At 47.2% G+C, this 24,516-nt stretch overlaps 1 protein-coding gene across 2 annotated transcripts in view; it reads right to left on the bottom strand.

Moving 5' to 3' along the window:
- Nucleotides 1-24,516, bottom strand: part of DAGLB (diacylglycerol lipase beta) — a 948,044-nt gene that overhangs the window by 619,815 nt on the left and 303,713 nt on the right. For both annotated transcript variants that reach the window (XM_069645622.1, XM_069645623.1), the window contains exon 4: nucleotides 13,780-14,041. In XM_069645622.1, the coding sequence (XP_069501723.1) occupies nucleotides 13,780-14,041 (262 nt within the window). The remainder of the gene's footprint in view (nucleotides 1-13,779; nucleotides 14,042-24,516) is intronic.

Raw genomic sequence — 24,516 nt, 5'->3', positions numbered from 1 at the left:
AGCTGAGAAGCAAGGAACTGGCGTGCACTGTACTGTTTTATTGCTTTGCCATGGAGAGCGTGTCACGTGACGATGTCCGTGTCACGTGACGAGGCGGAGGTGCTTCGTCCGATAGGTGTGTCCAGGGGGCGTGCGTGTTGACGCCAGAGACGAAAGATCACGTGGAGCCAGTGCTTGTGAGGCCCGCCTTGTTCCGTGTTTGCGTCGTGTTGCCATGGTGACGCATTGTTTTGATGATACGCGCCATGGAAGCCGTCGTTTCTCTGATAAGCGCCATGGGAGTTGCCAAGAGCGCTGTGGATGACGTAGATGCCATGGGCGCCGGAGGTGGTAACCCCTTATGTGCAATGGTGGTGTAGTCCCCTGATGCTGCAGCAATGAACCTCTGGGCTTAAGCATGGGAAATGACAGGGACCCGGGTGTCAAACTGGTTTGTGAGTGCAAAGGGCATGTGGGCATGACAGTATGACTATTTTACCAAGATCTAGTGCGCATGCCAGTGCTACACCAGAGGATAGAGGCGCCAAACTGATTGCTTCCTCCATGGCGGATGCCTTCAAGGGTGTATTACACAGGGCCATTGCAACACCATCTGAACATGGCCCCTATGTCCGCCTGAGACCCTTCTCTAAGGAAAAACCAACCAAGGGGTGAAGAAGCATACCAACTTTTGGCAGACCAGACCAACCAGATGATACACGACTATAGAGCTACATAAAGGGAGAAGAGGCGCCACGTCAATGCGAGTCTGCGCGTCCTGCATTGAGAGTCATCCAGACGCTCCGTGCCACACATCCAGACCCCATACCAAGGGACATCATATGCATACTGGCAGGGACGTCATTTCACCAAAATGCCTGGGGTAGCGGAAGTGACATCACATGACCCTTGACCCCCTGACATCACAGGAAGTGATGTAATTTGACCCCACCCCAAAATGATATTGCAGGAAGCGATGGAATACGACCTTTCACTTGTTGACAAAACAGGAAGTGGCATCACATAGAATTGTACACTACAAAAAATATGGTTATGATGTCACTATAATGTGATGTATATTTCATAGAAGAATGGATTGCCATATGTATCGTTAAGATCAGTGTATATAGGCCCATGTTACTAAATTACTGTGAATGCAAGCAGACGTCCATGACCAAATGATAATGAGGTGTTATTATATAGCACTTGCGCTTAAGCGCTTCATATACAAAAAATATACACCCAATATCACCCAACGTGTGTTGGTACTCATTTATTGACCTCAGAAGGATGAAAGGCTGAGTTGAGGCATTTGAGAACAGACTAAATCAGTGACTCACTGTAACGCTCACCTGGCTCCCACGGGGGCGCTGGTCTAGTCTGGGTTGCTGTGGCCTCTTCAAGCGTGATGCGCAGAACTCGGACCACCGATTGAACAGGACCCCCAAATCTTGCTTGTCTGGCCCATAGGAATATCCTTCTGCAGATGAGAAAGGGGGTTAACTGTCTGCAGAATAGGGTGCTTGCTCCCCCCTTTCCCCTTTCGTTCTTCTCCGACTTCCTCCAAAACTCCCTGTTTAAGCTCACCTTATGGTTTGGAAGGAAGAACTCTCCATCCTGCTTCTGGTGCAGGGGCGTGCATTCGTCCAGTTACTTCACTGGTTTTCAGAATGGCGCTGGCAAAATCCACTTGACTTTTCGGAGCGATACGCCGTTAAGTATGAAGATTCAAAAGTTCGTGTGAGCCTCTTTTTATGTTGCCTTCCTAACATGTGATCTGTCCTTTATTTCAGGTGCAGAACGAAGGCGATGCGTTGAGGGGTTAAATTGCCGATGGTAAAATCAGGTGAGTTAGTGATGAGGGCGACCCTTCTAAATGTCTTTATAATTCCCCAGTAATGTCTTTTGTCCTTTCCCCATAGGGGGCGGGGTGCGGTACCTGCCAACGAAGCAGCGCCGACCCGAAATGTGGAATGGTTCACCAAGAAAAGCCGGTAAGTATTATGGCTGAAAATTCGGCTTTCCTCCTGTGTTCCCTCTGCTCACCTTTTGTCTCTTCTTCTCTCCCCCAGGTGCAGAGATGTGGCGACCGGTGCTGACAGCCGCGATGGAGCCGGGAGATGTCTCGAGGACAGGTGAGTGAAGCGCGGCGCTGCAGCGAGCAACACAATGCTGGCGTGAAGATTCCGGATGCAGATAAGAAGTTTGAATAAGTTCTTGGTTTTCACCTTTCTCTTCTCTTCTTTCCTTACAGGTGTTCCAGGTTCGAGGCGGGTGTGGCTGGAGTCCAGTTGCAGGAGCAGACACGGTGAGCGTTCAGCTGCTGGGATGCAGAACAACGCGAGGCACGTGTGGCTGTCCGGGCGTGGCTTAAATAGCCTTGGAAGAAGTCCCAGGTAAGTATTCTTCCACAGCCCCACCCAAGTAACAAAATAGTCCCTTCAGTAAAATAGTCCCTCCTAAGCCTAATTTGGCTTGGGTCTTCATGCAGCATGGTCTGCATCAGGTGAGTATGCAGCATGGTCTGCATCAGGTAAGTGCACCAAACCCTTTCCTTTATGAGCCTGGCGCCTATGGCGCCAGGACTGATGTCCAACATGAATCTGGCGCCAAAGGCGCCAGGACAGAGTCCAAAGAGCCCCTATAAGGGGCCGCTGGGCTTTTACCCGGGGGCATGATGCCTGCTCCCGGGGGTGCTGGGCCTGGCCTGGTGCTCCGGGGGTAGGCATCATGACACTCACCCCCTGAAGTGTGCCTGAAATAAACCTTTAAAGAGTCTAGCAATTATTGTATAGAATTCCAGAAAGACACATTGTTTGGTATTCATATTCTTTCTTATTTAGGATCAGTGCTGAAAGTGTTAGACTTGTGGCACACTTCTCTTTTTTAAAGGGGCCTGATCAAGAAAGCCAGCCACCCCAGATGTAAAGAGCCACATGGCGCTGACCACAGCCCAGGAGCTTGCATTACCAAAAAAAAAATGTTTTTTTTCCTTTTTTTTTTTAAAGATAGAGGTCGCAAGGGAGACCACAGAGGTCGCAAGGGAGACCTCTGGCGACCCCTAAATGACGTCCCTGCATGCTGGATGTAGTGTTTGGAGCCACCGAGTCCGGTGCAGAGCTGATGGTGAAGTACTACGCCACCCTCCTCCAACAGGGTGAGCGTCTCTCAGAATATCTGGCTAGTACCGAGCTGATTCTTCAGCTGGCTTTACAATGGAAGGGGTTTGAGCCTAACAGCCCGAACCTGGTCAGGCTGCAAAAGGTCATGCATGGAGCCAAACTGCTGCTGCTGTTGCTTCTGCAGCTACGACTCAGAGAATGGACCCAGGTGAATACTCTGGAAGGCGAGATGGAGAATGCAGTGTAGAGTCTGCCAAATCATCTGGTGTCTCCATACACTGCCCCGGAGTATGAGCCGAGACATCAAGTGGAGGAGTTGCGCGAAACCATCCAGGCGATGCAGCTGCAGAGGGTGCCGCCTAAGCCACCACCTATAACGACCTCTATGCCACTGGAGAGTGGAAGAGGCTCTACACTGCCATCCAGAGGGAACACAACTCTTCTGGCATAATCAAGAGCCACATCAGCCCCAAGTGAACCAACGGCATACTGCACCGCTCCAGCCTTGGCAGTTGTGCCATAGGTGTGCACAGGAGGGCCACACTTTCCATATGTGCATGAACCCACCGGATTATATTCAAGTCGCAGGAAGGTTCCAAGCCTTGAACACACCAACACATGCAATGGTGGGAAACGCCAGAGAGGACCAGAAAGCAGAGCACCTGAATCCTCAATATTTCTAAGCTCCGACTGAGTAGAAACACACAACACGTCCCCGTGCCACCAGATAGTTGCAGTGACACCACCGGTGGGGCAAGTCATCTGGGAACCAGCATCCACCCAGAACACTAGTCCACCCAAGAGGAAGATCGCCTATAGTCAAACCAGTGGTCGAAGTGGGAGGCAGCGGTTGGGAGTGGTGCTCCTATACTTTTTTTTATTAAGCTTTACCATTCCTAAACTTTTATGTTAAAAAGAAGCCGTTGCAGAATGGTTTCATTTTAAAATAAAAGTGTAGGAAGAATTTTAAACTTGCACTTCAGTGCACTGCACTGAACATTACCTTAAACAGCAGGTGCATTTGTTTGGGGATTTAGATTGCGAGTGGCAGGGGCATGTCGATGTGGTTTGTGGGATGGGGGTGCCGCCTATCAAGGAACAAAGTTCCACTCCTTCATTTCATATACTTCGACCACTGAGTCAAACTGCCAGCAAGCACAGCACCCCAACATCATGGGCAATACCTGATGGGCTCTGTGGCGACAAGCAACGAAGAGACTGACCAAGTGGTACCATAGTGATTGCTATAGACTTATTAAATAATTAACCAAATCCATCTATCCTCAACTCTAGAGGGATTTCCCTACCTAAACTAAAGAAACTCGGTGCTCATCAGGAAGTCTGTGTGAGTAAAAAAAAAAAAAAAGGCACTGTCCTGGTCACAAAGACTCGTATTCTATCCCTGACACTACAACAAAACACCATGACGTCCAGTCACTGTTGATTATAATCCAGGGGAATGACTCCCTTCTCCTGGATGTAGAGCCTCTCAGGTTATTCAAAGCAAACGTTCAAAAAAAATGTTCTGGGTTCTCTGTAACTCAACAGAAATTAAACAATATCATGAAGTTCTCATGGCGCTAGAAGAATGACTCTCTTCTCTTAGCTGGTCCCTCAATATCTTTCACAGTTCTCACAACGTTTTTAACTCTATTAGGGATGCTTTCACAACCCCTAGGTTTCGTACAATTCTGGATCTGCCCCCACTGGAACAATGAAGCTGTTTCTGGAGTCCTTCTCGATTTTCCAGTACCACGCTTTTGTGGAACTGGCTTAGGAACTATATCACAAAATTGTTTACTTCGCTATGGCTTACAGTCTCGTAAATTCTTGGACCCAACCGGCCTTGAACGTGTTCATGTTACCTTTTCCCACCGCAGTTGCCTGGCAGGTCAGCGGTTGACGAAGAACACAGTCCCGTCTTTGCTGTTCAGGTTAAATAGCAGGGATGGCCACAGAGCACCGTCCTTCCAATTGACAGCAGATGTTTTAGCTTTCGTCCCGCTCAAACGTAGTGTTTTTGAGCACTTCTTTGTCTCTGTGCTTTTGTCATCAGATGGGTTTGATATTTCACAATGAAGCAGTTTCAGAGGTGATCTTACGTTGATTAGATTTGGGCATTGTTGTCAGTCTACTGTGAGAAACCTGAAGGTACTCTCACATCTACTCCCCAGGGATCTTCTGTTCAGGTGGCCAGGGAAGGGCCATCGCTTTTGGATCCCAACCCTGTGGGTGGACAAGCGAGAGGAGGATCACCTGAGTGGAGGGTCCTTGGGGATTGGAGAGAGGGTACCAGAAGGCGAGGCATGGTATCCCACTTTCCTGATATTGATCTACCCGCCCTTAGCTTTTAATGGGCTAGTGCCAATCTCATTGCATCCTCCCCTATAGTTTCCCTTAAGTACTGAGAAGTAGATGAGGCAACTAGGAGTAGTGCAGATTTCCTATTATAAACACCACTCTGGTACTGAGTCAAAGAAGAGTGGTCTGAAGGCATGTGGCAATGAAGATCAGGCATGTCACACTAATAGATTCAAGGAGGGTCAGGCAATTGAGGATACCTCATTTTACCTGCAGCCTGTCAGTAATAGAGGAGAGTATAAAAGGTGGAATCCAAAAGCACATTGGAGGTGCAGTCGCAGAAGAAAAAGAGAACCAAAGAATTCCAATGCTGAAGAGCGAGAAGCTGAGACGCTAACACGCTGACAAAGATCCCTAGTCTTGCCGAGGTGACTGTGCAGGACTGGGAGCTCCTGTGAAGGAAGGTGTACAGCAGGCGTTGCTAGAGAGCACAGGCGGAGCCAAGCACGAAGACCTGCATGTGCTGAATGAAGTACCTGACAAACTGACAAGTTGGTTTTCCTACACGGGGAGAAGCTGCCGAATGGAGCTACAGCGACCCGGTAAGTGTTGTGAGAAACTAGGAACGCCGGAGAGCTCCAAGGGACCTTGGAATTGGTAATGGTCCACGGAAGTAGTGAAAAATATATTGAATACCGAACTGCCTGAAAAGTGTTTTTTAGGCGCACACAAGTGAAAACTGCATTTATTGAATACTGAACTGTATGAAAGGTGCTGCTTAAGCCCACACAAGACCGAACAATGGCTTTGAGGAAACGTATGGTTTCGTGACCTGTGATGGGTGGACCGTGTGGTCTGACAACTAAGCCTAGAGCAGGTAGTTTCCTAAAACTACCATTACCAACATCAAGAGTGAAATCACAGACAAGGCGTGTGGTTGCTGGTTGAGTGACCTGTAATGGGTGGCCTGTATGTTCTGATAACTGCGCCTAGATGAGAAACCACTACATATTGGAAAAGCAGCAAGACGTGTGTGGCCTGGGTGAAGCTAACCAAAAGAAGTATTAAACAAACCAGGTATTCTCTTTTGAACTTGTGAAAAGAGGAAGCAAGTTAACTGTTCAGTGTAAATCTTGGGGAAGGGAACCATGAGAACCAAAGAACTGGAGTGCGTTTATCTTGTGGTAGGGAGTCCCAAGGTCACAGTGTTGTATAAACTTGATAACATTTGAACTGGGGGAAGGGAAACCCAAGACCTTCTTTTGATGCGAACTGTGATGCCAGTAAGCCTACACAAGGTAACTTCATAACGTGATCAAACCTCCTTGAAACCAAGTTACATTGGTACTATATTGAACTTGAACACTTATATTTGGTTGAGAACATTTCCCCGCTAGATTTTGTTGTAGTTGTGAGGACAAGCGTAGGTTTTGTCACAGACAGACTTTTGGTTTGGATTTACAGACCTTCCTTAGATTTCTTTAGATAGGGAAAATCTCACTATAGCATATGCTTAGTTAGGTGTTACACCATCCTGATCATTAATAAAACTTTGTTTAGGGTGGGCGTGGCCTGGCGTGCTAGATGAGAAGATGGCCGCCTGATTGTTGCCTGCCAGAGTGGGGAAAAACATGCCTGCAAAAGCACTTCCCAGCTACACTGTACCTCGTAACCTTTAGGGCGGACCTGGGACTGTCAGCGGATACTCCTGTGTGATTTCGGCTTTCTGGGATACAGCTGAGGAGTGCACCCACCCAGATCTGAACGGGGCCAACCTACCGCATCTTGAGGCTTTCCGGATGTTTCCATCTAGTGGAGGATGACCTGCCACTGCTGGGGCGAGCGCCTCACTCCTTGCGCCCTCAGGTGCCTCGGTACGCTTGGTAGCCCTCTGCCACAGCCCTCCGCTGCCACCTTTGGCTTGCGCAGCTCTCCCTTTCCCTTGGTGGGGTTGTGAGCTTGTGGCCTGCATCGCTTGCTGCTGGTCTTGCAGACGTCCGAGTGTCCTCTCGCCCCCAGTCATCCTGAAGTCGCGCTGCTGAGGGTGGCGGCCCTTGCCCCTGTAGAAGGTGAGCAGGAACACTGGCTCTCCTCTACCAATTTTTTGTGCTCCGGCGAGTCCAGTTCCTCCTTCTGCTGACCCTTTACAACATTGCCACACAACTGCTCCTGTCTGCTGAGGGCCTGCACCCAGATTGGGATCCTCCATCTATCTTTTCATGTGTTTGTACGGGGGGCCCCCCTGCCTCCCACCAGTCACGCTTTTCAGCCCCATGGAACCTGCAGATACCCGCCAGTACTCAGGAGTCCTGCCAACAATCGGCACGTGCAGGCCCACTCCTCCGGCCTGCTTCCAAGCTTGACCGCCCAAACTCCTGATCAGCACACGGCCAGGCTGCACCATGACCCCACGCTCCCGATTTTCCTACGGATTGGACTCACTATCTGTTTACAGGCTTTCGGGAGACTATATGGTTTTAGATGGAGCACTTTTCCTTTAGGCGTTCTAATATAATGATAGGTGCCCTTCACTCTTCCTGGTTTCTTCGAGAATACATTGGGAAATGATATAACTACATTTTTAAATCTTCTGTTGTTGATTAGGTAACTCTTGGGGTATTAACTTGAAATTATCTATTTCTTCTGGCACCAAACAGGATAGTATTGTGACATTAGCGGCCAGAGCATTTTCATTCCACTCTTTTAAAGAGATTTAGGTGATGTAGATGAGACTTTTTTTTCCTGGCGGGTTGGGCTACCTTATAAGTACAGTTTCCTGTTTGTTCCAATATTTCATATGGCCCATGCCACTTAAGAGACAAGTTTGTTTTCCGCAGTGGTTAGGAGGACCAATACTTTTTGTCCTATGGAAAATTATCTCAGATTTACTTTTTGTCATAAGTGGACTTTTGTTGTGCTTGGGGTTTTTCAATAGGAGTATGTACTAGATTTCAAACCAAACAAGTTTCATATGCTCTCACAATCGGGTAGCGGTTTGCAAAAGGGAAATTGGTGCCTGTTCTCTCTCTTCCCAGGTCTCCCGGAGCATGTCCAGGATATCTATGAGTTCTCTACCATAGAGTAATTCAAAAGGAGAGAATCCAATGGCTGCCTGTGTTTTCCTTACTGCAAATAGTGCGTAGGGGATCATACAGTCCCAGTCCTTCCCATTCTTATCTACCAATTTTCTCAGAATCATTTTGAGTGTTTTATTGAATCTTTCTACCAATCTGTCTGTTTGAGGATGTAAACTGAAGTTCTTAAGGTGGTGATATGGAGTAGCTCCTTGACCCAGGAGGTTGCTTATGAAATTGGATCCTTGATCCGTCAGGATTTCCTTAGGAAAACCAACTCTTGAGAAATACAGTAATAGGTGTTTTAAAATCTGCTGGGTGGTGTTGTTCCGCATAGGAAATGCCTTGGGAGATACAGTTGCGTAATCGACAATCATGAGTACAAATTTGTTACCTAATCTAGAGGTTTCCAAAGGACGAATGATATCCATCCCAATCCTTGAGAAAGGAATTTCAGGCAAGGGAATGTGAGCACTGGTTTTCTGACATATTTCACATATGTGAATAAAGTGTTTTATATCCGCATGGATACCTGGCCAGTAAAACGTCCCACTGATATGTGCCTAGGTCTTAGATTGTCCTAAATGCCCCCCTGTCAGATGAGAATGCGCAATTTCTAGTGCGATCTTCCAATGGGTTTTGGGGATTACTAACTCAGTTTTACTTAGGCCTTCCGAAGAGGTTTCCTTTCTATACCGTAAATCCTTGTTATAGGGGGAAAAAATGAATTCCCTTTTCTACTCCCTCTCCTTCGGAAATTGCTTGTAGGAAAGCCTCAGCGAGAGCTAGATCATTTCTCTGAGCGAAGGCTAAGTCGGGAAAGATGGTAAGCTCTTCTTCCCTTTTCTCTTCAAAGGTTCATCAGCTTCCCCAAAGCCTACAGTACCTTGCTCAGTATCTTCCTGTTCACTCTCTTCAAAACAAGGAAATAGAGCCTTCGAGAATTCCCTGTGCAATTTTTCCCACACGATGTACTTCCAATGGAATTTCACCATGGTTCTGTAAGAGAACCTTTATGTCTCTCAGCAAGTCATGACGTTCGCCAGAGCGTCTAGACTGAACTTCCAGGCTAGACCAGATTTTGGGGGCAATCTGAAATAAAACCCAGCTGGGGGTATCAAAACTAAGTCCGTGGGAATCATTCCTCTTTTCCCCAGAGGGATAGTAGCTTCTCTGCTGCTACAGATATCAAAGCCTATTGATTCTTTCATGGCAACGTATGGGTATGAGGCGCTATGACTAATCTTCTGGAACTTTAGGGTTCCCCAATTTGTTTCAATTGTGTCACATCCCACTCCCGATACCACATGTAAGGAAGGCATGGCATCAACAGTAAGACAGACACAAATGACCACAGTTCAAGGGTGTTTATTGAACTTCAAAAAGGGTATGATAAACGCCTATCTAAACCTTAATCTACAGATGGGAGCAAGCTACGACCATCAAATAATAATAACTCAGTCCTAGGAGTATCTTGTCAAAATAAAAAGGGCCTATACTAAAAAAATCTATTGCCAATCCTTACCTCTAAATACAAATAGTGTGGGAAAAAAGGTTATGAAAAAGAAAGAAGTGTTCAAAATGATATGTCAGGTTTTCAGGCCGTTGGCCTCCCTTCCCCACGTTTTTAGCATGAGATAAGGCGTTTCACTCGAGCATAGCACAGTCTCTGGCTTCTTTAGCACAAGGTTACAGTTCACTCATTAGCATCAGGGCCTCCGGAGCGTAAGTCTCCTTGCTTCTCAAAGTCTCTTCACTCAAAGGGACTGATGCAACCAAATAGAAAGCAAGTTATTTTCCCTTCTAGATTTTCACAAGTATTCACATCGGGTGATTCACTATCCACCCCGGATCCCCCTCAACTGGGCTCAGATCCTTTTAGCATAACGTCCCGCACAGGCTTCCCTCTGCCAGGCTCGAGCCCGTCTTTCACCTTTCACTTTATCACTGTTACGCTCACCTGGTATCCACAGGGACGCCACCCAGCTGGGTTACTCGCTGGTATTCTTCTCAGCTTTGCCCTGATGTGGTCTGCGGGGAAGGTTCCACCTGAAAATACATGAGGACTGTGTTCAAGACTGACCGACTGGAGTAAGTATCCTCCCTCCACCCCTGTATGCTTTCAGTCCCTCTGGCGCCCTCTCCTCACCTTGTGGTAGAATTAGACGTGCTCTCCACCCTGCCTTCTTTGCAGGGGCGCGTTGTCTTTCATGGGCGAGTGCGGTCCAGTGACTTCACTGATGCCGGCCCGTTTGATATTGTTCAGGTAGGTCTTATTGTTGTTCTTTAGTTTTGTTGCTATCCTGCATGCCTTTCTTTGTTTAAAATGTCTCTTTTTTCTCCCTTAGGTATGCAGAGCTTCAGCACGGCCAACTGGCTTGGTTGAGCCGCACTGGTAAATGATGGCGGATTAAGAGTGCTATGATGCGGTAAGTAAGCGCTATGCGGCGCGCTGCAAAGTCTTGCCTTTGCTAACCTGTGTTTTCCTTCCTTGTAGGTGGCAGTGTTCTTCAGCGCAAGTGGAATGTCCGGAGTGGTGCCAGCCGAGAGGCGACCAGCCAGGTAAGCCTTTTGAGTAGTTCGTAATTTGTAAATGTCTCTACAGCTTTCTTTAATGTTGCCTCTATCTTCCTCTTTCAGGTCGTTCTGTCCAGGAGGCGTGTAGATTCGAGGAAGCTGTTCTCAGTAGCTGTGAGTGTTTAAAGATGAAGACTGCAGGTAAGATGCTGCTGCTAATGATGTTCCTTTTGTCTCCTTGCAGGTTCTGCTTCTCCGAGGTTCGAGGGAATAGCTGGACACGGTGAGCATCACGTTGCAAACTGCAAAGTAACACGAAGCATGTTCTGCAGTCAGGGTGTGGTTTATATAGCCCAGGTAAAGTAGTACCAGGGAAAGTAGTTCCAGGCCTGCCACACCCAAAACACTAGACCGCATAGCTTGGTTCTTAGGAACCAAGCTATGTGGATGCATCCATGTTGGCTGACAATACAATAAAGTAGTTCCCAAGCACATTGTTGTTCATGGTGTATGAGCCTGGCTCCATAGGCGCCAGGACTGGCCCCATGAGGGCTTTTGAAGAGGATGCCAGGCTCTAGAGGCCTGAGTCCTGACTCCACCTGGCCCATGGGTTACCCAGAGGGGGTTTTGGGCGAGGGTCGTGACAATTGCACAATGTTTGTAGGTTCTTCCTTTTTGGGTGACTCGTGAGTCAAGTATCAAAGACTTTCGAATGTGCACAGGGTTTGGCTTGACCCGCTGCAGGACCACTTCAATTTCACAGTTCTCTTTCTTTTAACGTTCGTACCCTTTCGGTTGGATACCTAACAGACGTTTTCTGTCTACGGTATCATATTTTAGCTTCAAAGTTCATTCACTCATCTGCTGTCTTAATAATCTTCTTCATACACCGTTGTCGCTTGCAACCTTGATTTCTACACAGACCGGTCTGGTATCAGTCTCTTCAACTCACTGTCTGTGTTGACTTCACTGGTGCTACTTTGTTGTAGGAGCCAAGGACAGTACCACAGCGGCAAACGCTTCTCCCCGCCTTGACTATCGACGCGGGAGAGCCCCGAGTACCTCCGACATACAATGTAGGATTCTTTAGCTTTAATTCAAGGTCTTGCGTTTCCTGCTTTTGAAGGCTCATGAAAGTAACGGTCTGTCGGTGAAAAGGTCAAGGGTATTTCCCTCCTTGAAATCCTCTTCGGTCTGCCAGTCTTCTGCATTAAACTGCCATCTTGGAACTGCTGCTTCCTCGTGTGCTTTGCCTTGCTGAGAGCGTGCTTTCGTGCTCCGCCTTTTATCCGTGTGGGGAAGTGTGATGGAAGTCAGGTTGGTGTAATGATCAGTAACTGCCTGACCCTGCCTGACCATTGTAGTGGGACATGTCAGGTATACGGCTCGGGTGTTAGTCCATTTTCCCTCACAGTGAGTTGTCCGTAAGAATGTGTTCATGTCGGAAAAGAGGGAAGGGGGCCGAAACCCTGCGTATCCTACCAGGTAGGATGGGGTATGATATGGCATTTATAACGCGCCTATATACAAGTGTTTCAAGGTAAAGGCGTTACAGGGAAGGGGATACTGCATCTCGCCATCCGGTGTCCCACTTCCACTCCCCGAAGACCCCCCCATCTAGGTGATCATCCCACACTGGTCCACCCCCAGGAACTGGATCCAAAAGCGATGGCCGTGTCCTGGCCACCTGAATGACAGATCCCTGGGAACTAGCGGGGGAGACACCTTCAGGTTTCTCAAAGCACCTACCACTAGATGTCGACCTATGCACAGCATGTGATTCAAAGCAGATCCACGAGACTCAGAAATATATATATGAATAAAATACACACCCTCACATGATTAAAAGATAGCTGTCATTTGGCTGTATTGGTATTTTTTTATTTTTTAAACTAGTAAACATTTTCCCAAAAAGTAAGTATTCTTTACGTTGTAACATGTTATAGAAACACAGCAAGAAGCCATTCCATTGAATTAAAAACACTCTGGTGGATTATTATAGGGTGCCATCACAATCTTCTCAATGAGGGCAAAAACAAACCTTTAGGTGTACTCCAAGACATCATCTCAAATTGCAATTCAATTAAGCTTCACATTTCTTTTTTAATAAGGCTTTACTAAAGTTTAGGAACTAAGCCTTTTATCCAGCAAGATAAAAACATACATCTAAACAATGGGCAAATATTCAAGTTGCAATCTTATAGATACTTGCCACCTCAATTCTATAAATACACACAGTACACCATATATTTGTCGCAAAGAGTGCACCTTTTGCATCCTGTGTAAAGATATTAGTTATTAACCAAAAGTAAGCCACAGTTACATTATGAGGCCAAATAAGATTGTTTGAGTCAGCAGGCAATTGATGCTTTTGCAGCACAAAATAAAGTTTGTAAAAAAGAAGAAAAAAAAGGTTACAGCTTGTAGATATGCACCTTTGAATAAAAAGAGGCCTCCTATAGTGCATTCAGAGCAAGTCACAAAGACATTTTACAAGATGTGATGGATGCAAATAGGTGAGCCAAAGATTATTAACAAATGGGAACACCGCCAAATAGTATTCCAGCATTACAAACCATGCAAGAAATCAACCAAGACATGGGTTCAATTCATTGATTTTGGATGATTTAAATCCACCCTATTTACTCTAACTGCATAGGAAATAATTGACTTTTAATGAAAGTAAACAAGTAGTCAGGAGTGGAGAATTAAAAGAGTATTTCTAAATGTTTGCAGTGGAATCAAAGCAACAACTACACAGTATACAGTACAACATTTTAGCTTACCGAAAAGAAGGATGACAGTAGCTGCGCAATACTTGAAAATGCTGCTTGATTGTCATTATCTTGGCCAATGCAAAAACAGAGCAGTCGTATTCGGCTTTCCCAAACTCTTGTCGTAGCCTTCTTGACATTATAAAAAACCTGACTAGACTGACTGCTTTGCAAGTCGTGATGCTCATTCCCAGCAAAATATACAGCTCTTTTCTTCCCCAGAGGATCAAAAACGACCACAATGGCAATCGTGGTGAATATGATGATAAACCAGCTGTAAAATAAAAATAAATAAAAAGAGTACATTGTCATCTGACATTAAAACAAATGCTATTACCTTATGACTACCAATGCTATGGGTGCACAGCATATACAAAGGCATTACAAAAACACCCAGACTGCCCATAGCTTTGAACATAAAGTGATTATTGGTTGCTAGCTAAATCTAAATGGGCTTCTTCAAAGGCACCCCTGTGCAATTCCAAACATTTTCTACAATACATTTTCCACCAAAATACAACAATCAGTGACAAGCATCTGACTGCTGAGAAATGGCCAGCCTGCATTTAGAAAATATTTGCTCAAAGTCAACGTCAGTTCTTTTTAGTTACAACATCTGTAGAGTTCCACATTTTATTTACATCGGTCAAAATCTGAAGATCTCCTCTGTGCGCACATGTAAAAAAAAACATTTGAAAAAAAAGACTGCCGTACATAGACTGGTCTTCATCCTGAAAACATCAATTTTTCTTTAATACAAATTGTCTAACTTTAATAATTTTACTTATTGTGAAACTTCTCTGTATTAAGCTAAAACTGTGTCCTACCTCTTATATCAGGTTCATGTGATTAACAATGACCACATACACAAACAGCAACACAACACAATGAAGCAGAATCCAAGGAACATTCTACAGTTCTTTTGTCAATTAGGCTTACCCCCATCTTTGTAATTTTTGCCATTTGCAAACTGTGGTGCATGTGTAAGAAATTAAGAAAGGGCCAGATTAGCCTGGGACAGAGGGCCAACTTAGAGAATGGGATGGGTGCATATTGAACAGAGGGGCAACAGAAAGCAAGTGTGAGTTTTTCGATAAGGTAATTGGAGGAGGAGGTGTACAACAAAGAGATCAGCAGGAGTGACAAAGTAGCGGCAGAGTGTGGAGTTGATTTCTGGAGAAGGAAAGGTATTGGCTAGTGAGTGAAAGTGGTACTGCAGAGTGTGCGTGTTAGTGTGACAAGTGGAATTGGGAGAATCAGTGTAAGGAGTGACTGTGAAGAGTATGGCAGAATTGAAAGGCGAGTGTATGAGTAGTAGTGTGGGGAGAGAATAATAGCAGTGTGGAAGAGGGAGTAATATTGTGGAGGAGGAAGTGGTAGTGGGTAGGAGGAAGTTGTACAGGATTAAGAGAAAATATTGCCATCTAGGTAGGAAGTAACATTGAAGGGTGGAGGCAAGTGAGGTAAGTCAGAGGGACAGAAAGCAGAGGGAGGAGTGGACAGAGATAGGGGGAGATGGAGGGAAGAGAGGAGAAGATAAGAGGGTAGGAAGAGGAAAGAGTGAGCATGTACGTAACAGGATGAATCAAGCAGGAATCTGCAAGGCACAATTCCATTATATCTTTAAACCACTAACAACTGGTTAAAGAAGAGAAAGTTAGAAAGACCCCGAGGAACTTTTTTTGGAGTGATTTTTGGGCCATCTGGATCATGTGGTGTCAGAAGTGGTATCCTGCACATTCCTACACAAAGGTCAGCCTTGCCAAGGTATACGAGAGGAGATATCTAAAGCAGGAGACTCCTGAGTGAGTAACTGGCAGTACAGATGCCTGGGTCAGAGAAGTCTGGGAGATAAGAGTGGAGTTGGAGCTGTTGAGCTTTTATCCAGTAACTGAAGGATCGGAACACTCCTTGGAAGTGGCAAAGTCTGACAACCATTCAGCACAGGTAATCTGACCTGAGGAAAGCACTATCCTGGCAGAGGGGATCAGATGAAGTTTTATGGAGCAGATATGCAAGGCCTGAGAGAAAACCAGTCAGTGGAGAAGGGCTCAATGTAGTGGGAGTTGATTACATGCTCTTATTTATTTATTTATTGCATTTGGTTACACGCCCACATCCAGGTATCACGGTCATAGCTCTCCCCAAAGCCAGTGTCTTCGGGAAGTGGAGGGACCCTACCAGCTCAGCTGAGGAAGAAGAGCCAATACTCCTGTCAGTCCATGCGGGTAAACAAACTACTAGAAGCCTTGAACATACAAAAATGGTGGACCTCTTAAGAGCACTGGTGGATGGCTAGTTAGCCATCAGCTGTCAGCATCAAGAAACATTGTCAGCACTAGAGGGTGTAGTCAGGGAGAAATGAGAACAACTGGCTATCCCTCCAGCCCTCATACAAAAACTGTGAATGGAGCAAGAGCCTGCAAGTTCTTCACTAATTTTGATAAAGTGGCCAGAAATGCTATATGTTATCGGAATCAACATCAACATCATGCCATTGGTGACTGGGGAAGCCCAACAAACATTTCAAAATCTCAAGCCAGATGGGTGAAACCCTTATGAAAAACTGAAATGGGGAATTTTATAGAGAATGAGGCAACATCGAGAACACTATTACTTTAGGTTTTGTCTCCTCCATCTTAAGACAGGGGAGTTCAAGATATGTATTCTGATTAATATGTAAAGTTTTGTGTTTCTCTTTTTTTAAATATGTTTATTTTAAACAAGGCAGGAAACAAATACAGTTGTACATAACTGTGGCCTTTCGATCACCATTAATCACATCATGAGCACACCCGCCCCCCTCCCGCACGACCACCCTAGTCACAAACCTGGGCGTCAACCCCTCCCCCTTGCCCCCATGCCTCACACCCCCTCTTGGAGGAGTCTCTGCTATCCAGAAACCGCTTAGCTTGTTGAGGCTTATATGTGAGAGCCGGGAATTTTAGATCATAGTCGTGAAAAGGGCCCCACACATTCTGAAAGCGATGGAGGGTCCCTGCCTTTGCCGCCGTCACCTTCTCCGCGATAAGGATGTCCCACATTTTGATCCACCATAGGGGCAAGAGGGGTCATTAAGTGAGTGCCCCAATGTCATGCCCCCTTATACATTTTATTTATTTGTATTTTATTTTATTTGACGTAAACCTAGTTCAGGAAGTCAGCAAGTGAATTTAACAAACCCACGTATTATATGACTTTGGCTTCTTAGTCATTATTAAGCAACATGTAGGGCTTGAAAACTACAAACACGTGCTCTCCTTGTTGAGTGCAGTGCAAGTGGAATATATTATATGTAGCCCAGACCCAAGGAAGACTGAATGCACCCTTCTGGCAAGCATGTTCAGCAGTCCATATCAAACTCAGCAGCTACTTTGGCCTGCTCAATATAATGCATTAAGATCAGTTAAAGAGGAGGTTACAGCTTAGCAATCAGCCCCCTATAGCTGCCATGGATGTCATTTGGAGGTTGTAGGCACAGTAATTGTCAACATCTTTCAACACCCTGATTGTGCTGCCCTGGTCATCCTTGGTTCAAGGATCCTATGAGTAGTGCCATTAACCGAAAGTAATAAGACATCTTGAGAACCCAGGCCACATGCTTTGAACCTCAACATCTCTCACAAGCTTTCGAATGGCTGAAGAGAAGCTAGGAGAGGGACCGAGAGTTGGAATTCCGCTCCGCACCCTGACCACAACAGCAGGAAATTACCAAAGTGGTCTGGGAGGAGGGAACGTCTGGAAGAAGCAGTGCAGGTGATTAGGCTCGTAGCTGGGGGAAAATGCATCAATGGAGTCCCTTCAAAAGTGGTTGTGAGTGGAGCTGGTGTGGCATTATTTCGGAGATATTTGAGGCCGTGACTGGCATATGACAGCAATAAATGGGCATGTGAGGTTGCACCTTAGTAATTTAGAGAGGTCATTTGTGGGATGTTGCAAAAATGGAATTGTAGTTAGAGCTCACATTCAACAGGGTGCAGAGCACATGAAGGCTCGTAAAAGCTAAGTGAATGAAGTGAGCATGATGGGAAATCGGAAATCATTAGTGGCAGCAATGTCTGGGTTGTTATGTGTCCCTTTTCATAGTCTTTAAATTGGAACACAGTGGGTATACGTTGATGGGAGTTTGTAACTATCATCCTTTTGAGTCATAGATTAAAAACAAGTGATGGATTGAAAGTGTTAACGCAGCCCATAATGCAGCATGGCCAGACAGTCGGATTTCTATGCCACGGGAATTACTCTTCACAAAATTAGAGGCATATTAAAAAGCTACTGCCCAGAACATGTTAAAACTCAAGAGATGTTCCACCTGTGAGTCCTCCAGCACTTTTTGCTGGATTCTTGGATTTTTGTCATATTCTCCTGAGTGGGAACCTTTTTCCACACTCACTCATTCTTTCACTCAGATCTTGGGAACCCTTTTTACCTCTTTTTGGTATATTGTTTTGGATTCATCCTTTCCTCCTCCTTTTCTGGCATCGACATTTTACTGAAGTAGCACACAGCACTTTCTGTGCAGTGTTACTGAAAGCTCTAGAAGCTTCCACTGTAATGTTCCTTTATTTTCCCTTGGTTAACACCCTATTACAGAGGATGTATACGGTTTGGCCGAGGCACAATTGATCACAGCCGAATTTACCGTGGACAATTCGGCCGCAAAACCAGTTTAACCAAGTCCAAATCCACCAAAAAAAAACAAAAACACCTACCCCCATACACTCCCCCACCTTCACCCTACTTACCTTTTCGTCATCCACTCATCTTGTAACTCTGCAGCATCATATACGTCCCTCCTACACAGGTCGGATCCAACGCTGCAGGGTCAGCTTTTCTTTTTTTTTTCTTTCCCGTCCCCCGCTTCCAAACCTCCGGAAGCCAGGGACACCCCTACTATCCCCAAAGGCCATCACTACTAAACATGGGAAGCGGAGGACACCCCTGCTCCCCATGTTTGGTAGTGATTACCCAAATTGATTGTTTCCAAACGATCGAATGGTACTGGCCGAACTCGTTCAGATTTACCATACGGTCAGTTAGAAACTAATTTGGGTAGTACCGTTACCGAGGCAGGGGGGATACTTTTTATCCAATCTGTACTTTCTTTTGTGAGAAGAGCACATTCCACCTTATGTGAAATGCTGAGGGGAAACATGGTCTCCCTTTTCTCCCTTCTCCAGTAGCTTTTTGGTCACTCTTTTCAGGATGGTGGCTGTGTACCTTTCACACTACTTTTTGTGAACTTTTATCGCAGGCTGTCACCATTGACCCAAAACGGTGGCTGTACTTTTTTAAGTCCTGAACAAGATGGCTTGTCCTTTCGTAGATCTTCTTCTGCCTACCTGGGTGGGCAAGGTTCCTCTAGTTACTTTGTCTTCACTGGGCATCCTTTGGAAAGCCCGGAAAGGCTCTTTGAGTGACTGGCAGGACAGGAAGTGGGGATGGTCAACCGAAACACCCCAGTTCTTTGCTCTGCAGAGTTCCTGAGAGAATCCAGTTCTGACTGGGAGGATGGCTGTCCCCATTGGACAGCCACCCCCAAGTTTCGAATGTTGCATGGGATGGGATAGGATTGTTGGGCTCAGTCAGTGTTCGTGCATTAATTCCGAAATCCTGGAGCAGAAACTCAGTCCACCAATGGAACATAGGAATATGAAGAAGAAGCTCGAAGGAAGAAGATGCCAGCTACTTCTAGCGACTGCCAGAGACCGCTGAGTACAGTTGCTGTCCCGACCTCCACTTCTGAGCGACAGGGAAGATCCGAACGAGACTTCCTCCCTTGGACTGGTGTGTCCAACCAGTCCCAAGACAAACTGCTTTTTGCGCCCTCCCTGGAAGAGCATCGACCTCCACGGCCTGCAATTCACCAATACCCGGGGCCCTGTGCTCTGCATCGTCAACCCAAAGAACGAATCCGCCTGGAACTTTTTTGGGAATCTTTCTTGACCTGCAGAGACTCGATCCAGCTCCCCAAAGTCCCCTCACACGAGACAAGGACCAAGAAAAGGAGAAGAGTCTGTCGCAACATCCATCCTTCACCCGAACCTAGAAAAAGGCACCAACAAGCCAGAACCGAAAGGATCTGTTGCTGGGCATCCATCTGCAAGAGAGCTGTCACCTGATCCACCAAATTCCCTTTCTTCTGTCACCAAGACCGAGAAACCTGTGACGGGTCTGCTGTTGCCTCTCCATTGGTGCCGTCCTGCAGCAACAAGTTCTTCATTTTAAGGTACTGTCCTGCTCCTTGTAAAACATACCTGCAGCTTTGTTTACTGATCCTGTATTCCTGGGGGCTGTAGATAGCCATCTCCTGCACCCCTCCAGGACTCCCATAGAGATACATTGGGGTGGACAACTCACTGTACTCTCTCCTGCCTTAGGACACTGGTGCTTGAGGCAACTTCACAAGGAAAACCTTAGGCTTCCTTGACTTGAAAAACCTAACTTTACCTACCTGCAAACCCAGAAGAGATCCTGTTGAACTCTGCTACTTTTGATCCTTGAACACTGTATCCTGCTCAACTCCTAACCACTCAACTCCTAACCACTGGTGGCTTAGAGTCCCTCTAAACATTGTGACATAAGCTAGGGTTGGACTCTTTAAGTCATGTTAGAACAAAGTTATGAAAGGTTATAAGTTGGAAAAGTTTGCATATATGTTTCAGATGGTTTTACTAAGAGATGTGTTACTGTATAAATTATTCTGAAAGCTACTATACCTATGCTATTAGTTAAGAAACTTGCAATTGTGTTTTACGTGTGTTATTGTGTTTAGTACTTACTAACCTTGCAAATATTTAACAGTGTGCCTTATTGTTTATATTAATCGACTGTTTTTTATATAAAACTTTAATTGTGTTGGCCAGCAGCCATGGAGTAGGCAGCAGACCTCTGCTGCTCCCGCCAGATTCATACATTGATACGCTTCAAGAAGTCAATAATAACGAATGCCTGAGACAACAGACAACAAAGTGCTGGCGTCGGAAGGTGGCCTGAGTCCAGTGAGAAAGCGGCTGACCTGAAACTGAGACCGGACGGCCAGAAAACAGCCTTGCGTTGTCCGTCAGTAATGCGGGCAAGATGGCGGTGCCTGCTAGATATGCCCTGCCGCAGTGCCAGGTGAAGCAGAAAGCGGGCGCTGAAGCAGGTACCCCCCCCCTCCGGCAGACCAGAACGCTCTCCCTCTTCAAACAGCTGCATATAAAGCAAGCACAAGACACGCTGGAGGTGCTGACGTTCCGTGGAGAGGAGCGACGACCCCGCGGATGCACTGGGTGACGCGTTGACGGCGATAGCGGAGCGGGTGCCCGCTGCCCCCAGGAACAGGGCTTGGCCCTGAGAGTGGAGTGGGCCGACAGCCGCCTTACTGAAGGGCAGAGGCGCTGAGGCCGCAGTGGCAAACTGCCTCAAGGGGTGCAGATTGAACCCATCCTACAGGGCCCAGTCTGGGGGACACAACGAGTCGCGGCAGAATAAAGTAAAAAAAGACCCACCCCGAGGTAACCCACCACAGTGACAGCAGCACTGTAAAGCGCCTGAGGAGTGGAAGCGGTAGCTGGACTGCAGATCTCAAAGCAGACCCTGGGTGTCACCCCAGCAGATGCGGGGGTCTCCGAGTTGGGAGAAGCCCCCTGGCCACCCAGGGCACACCGGTTCACTCTGAGGGAAACAGTTGAGGAGCCTGCCCCGGCAGTGAGGATAACAAACAGAAAGCTCACAATGAGGGCCGTGCTGGCATTCAAGAAGAGAAGGTGCGGAGTGGCATAATAGCACACAAGGTTGGAGCGCGCCCAAAGGGAAGTGACTGCGGACGCGATGTACCGGCTGCAGACCCCCACCCCCCCTCAGCTCCCTCATAGGCAGGCTGACTGGAAGACAGCACAGCACCCACCCTGGACTGCCGTGTGGGGGGAATGGGCAGCACAAGGACAAGGCCGAGCAGACTAAAATGGAGGCATTCACTTGCAAAGAGGAGGAAGGTGGCGAGTCCTCACATGGCAGTACGTCCGTGCAGCCGAATGGGAAAACGGATGAAAACCAGATCCTGAAAGCTATAGCCAAACTCCAAATGACCCTAGAGAGGGGGATTGATGAAGCGCAAATGAATGTAGGGCTCCTGAGGCAGGATGTAAGGGGGCTGGCGGAGAGAGTACAGTCGGTGGAAACGCAAGTAGAGGAGAACAAGCAGGAAGTGGTGGTAACCCCGTCCGTCGGAGGTCCGGGAATTGAAGTTCATGGTGGCAGCGCTAGAAAGTAGGGCCGATGGCGCAGAAGGGAGAGCCCGGCGCAATAACATTTGAATACTCGGCCTATTCAAGGGGGCGGAAGGGAGAGACCCCACGACATATGTGGAAAACATGCTCCTAGAGGAAGTCAGGGTGGGGAACCTGTCGCTGGGGGCTTCACAGTGGAACAAGCCCATCGTTCTCTGGCCAGGAGACCCCCGCTCGGGCACGCCACCAAGACCCTTGATTGCAAGGCTTCTAAACTACAGGGACAGGGAGGCGATCTTAGCTTTCTCAAGGCAATGAGGGTTGATTGAGAGGGGCTTGTCCAAAATAGCAGTGCACCCTGACTACACCATAAAAGTACAGAGGCAAAGGGCGGCCTTTGCTCCCACGAAAGAACGGCTGCACCAGGCGAACATGAAATACATGTTGATATTCCCAGCCAAGCTAAAAGTGCTCCTCATTGGCACTTCACACTTCTTTGACAGCACTAGTGAAGGGCAGGCATGGATGGACTCAATGATCAGCGTGCCTCTGCTACGTGGGAGACAAGAAGCCACTTCCGGAGGAAGTCTGGTAGAGGCGACCGACATAGGTTAATGGGGAGTAAAGACAGGAACCTCAAATATGAACAAGTGGCGGGAGGAGACTGCTGCATGTTGTGGGTAAACTGGACTCAGCAGGCGCCAGGGTGGAAGTCAGCGGATTGGCCGGTCAGACACCTCGCAGCACCTGAATTGACCAGTTAGGAGGTTCTCGCCGCTGTACATCGCCAGAGGAGGGGAGGGTGGAGGCGGGAGAAGTGGATGGGCCTGAATATGCCTGGGGCTATTGGGCCATTGTTGCATGGTTTCGGGGCAGGCAAGTTGGTATTCCCCAATGTTGCTGGTTCTAAGTTTAAGGTTTTTTTTATTTTTACACAGTTGAAAGGGGGATGATCCCGGGGGTACACTATTGGAATTCCTGAAGGTGTCCGCAGCAGTTTGCAGCCAAAAAAGCGACGGAGGGAGGGGGGGCATGATATTTTGGGGTGGAGTGTGGCCTGTGGGGAGTTAGGGGGCCTGACGAGTGAGAAGGATGGCTAGCGAGGTGAAAATAGTCACCTGGAATGTAAGAGGCCTCAATAGCTGCATAAAAAGACTAAGAGTGCATACGTATTTGCGCATGAAGGTAATTGGAATAGTGCTCTTGCAAGAAACTCACCTCACTGCTGTGACACAGCATGTTAGCTAAAAAGTGGGGCGGGAAGTTGGTTGGCTCACCTTACTCTGCATTTGCCAGGGGGTCTTGGACTGGGTGGCGCCTGCTGTCCCCTTTTGGGTTTTGGAGAGTAAACGGGACAACGAGGGATGGATGGTATTGGTGCACGGTTATTTTGAAAATCGCAAAGTATGCATTGTCAACACATATGCGCCCAACCATGATGCTGGTCCCTTTTTTAGTTCTCTCAACCCCCGTTTGTCTGCATATAGAGAGGCCCTTTGGATTTGGGATTGGGGGGGACTTCAACCACACGCTGAACCCCTCCGTTGATAGGTCTGATAAATATTGAAAACCAGCACCTACAGCTAAGACCCTGGCAGGGCTACTGGGACACCTGAGGTTAACAGATATATGGAGGTTAGAGCATGGACAGGCACGTGGGTACTCACATTATTCAGCCCTACATGATGTGCACACACGTATTGATTATTTATTCACCGGGGCAGAGACTCGGGGGAGTTTGAAACAGAATACTTGCCGAGGGTACTTTCAGATCATGCGCCACTGGTGACTGTTTGGCAGAGGACTACACATAGGCCACCGATTCCTGTATGGAAATTGCGCGCTGAAGCACTGAACAATGACACATTTAGAGAGCACATAGCGGACGGCATAGACAGATTTTTTGGGAAATAATACGGGAATCGTGGATAACGTGGGTATACAATGGGAAGCTTTGAAGGCGGTAATAAGGGGAGAGGCAATAGGGAGGATGGGTGGCATCAGGAAAAGCTTACTGAGGGATCTTACTGACACCAAGAAGGAGATATCGATAGCGGAACGGAGGCAGATGGAGGAAGGGGGTCACGTGGGGATGCTGATACAGCTCCGACAGCGTTTCATGGCACACCGGGATAGGCTATGCAAGTTTGATTACGCAAAATATACAAAGACTCTACATGAAGGGGGCAAAAAACCAGGGAGGTTACTTGCGTGGCTGTGTCGTGGACAGGAGGAAAGGGGCATGATCTGCGCATTGAGGATAACATGATTACGCGAAGGGCGCAATTAGACATTAACGCAGTGTTTGCTAAGACCCTGTACTGTCAGGAGGAGGGGGTAATTGTGACAAAATGGAAGAAACACTGTCGCAGACTGTGCTGCCACGCCTTGATGTGGTGCAAGTGGACATGTTAGATGCTCCACTGACAGCAGAGGAATCGCAAGAGGTCATTAGGGCGCTACCCACCGGCAAAACACAGGGGGAAGACGGGCTGCTGGGGGAATTTTATAAAGAATACTCAGAGACGCTAATGCC

This window comes from Ambystoma mexicanum, chromosome 2p (genome assembly GCF_040938575.1).
Source record: "Ambystoma mexicanum isolate Mex_15411 chromosome 2p, UKY_AmexF1_1, whole genome shotgun sequence".
Taxonomy (NCBI): Eukaryota; Metazoa; Chordata; class Amphibia; order Caudata; family Ambystomatidae; genus Ambystoma; species Ambystoma mexicanum.
This window is presented reverse-complemented; position numbering and strand designations above follow the sequence as displayed.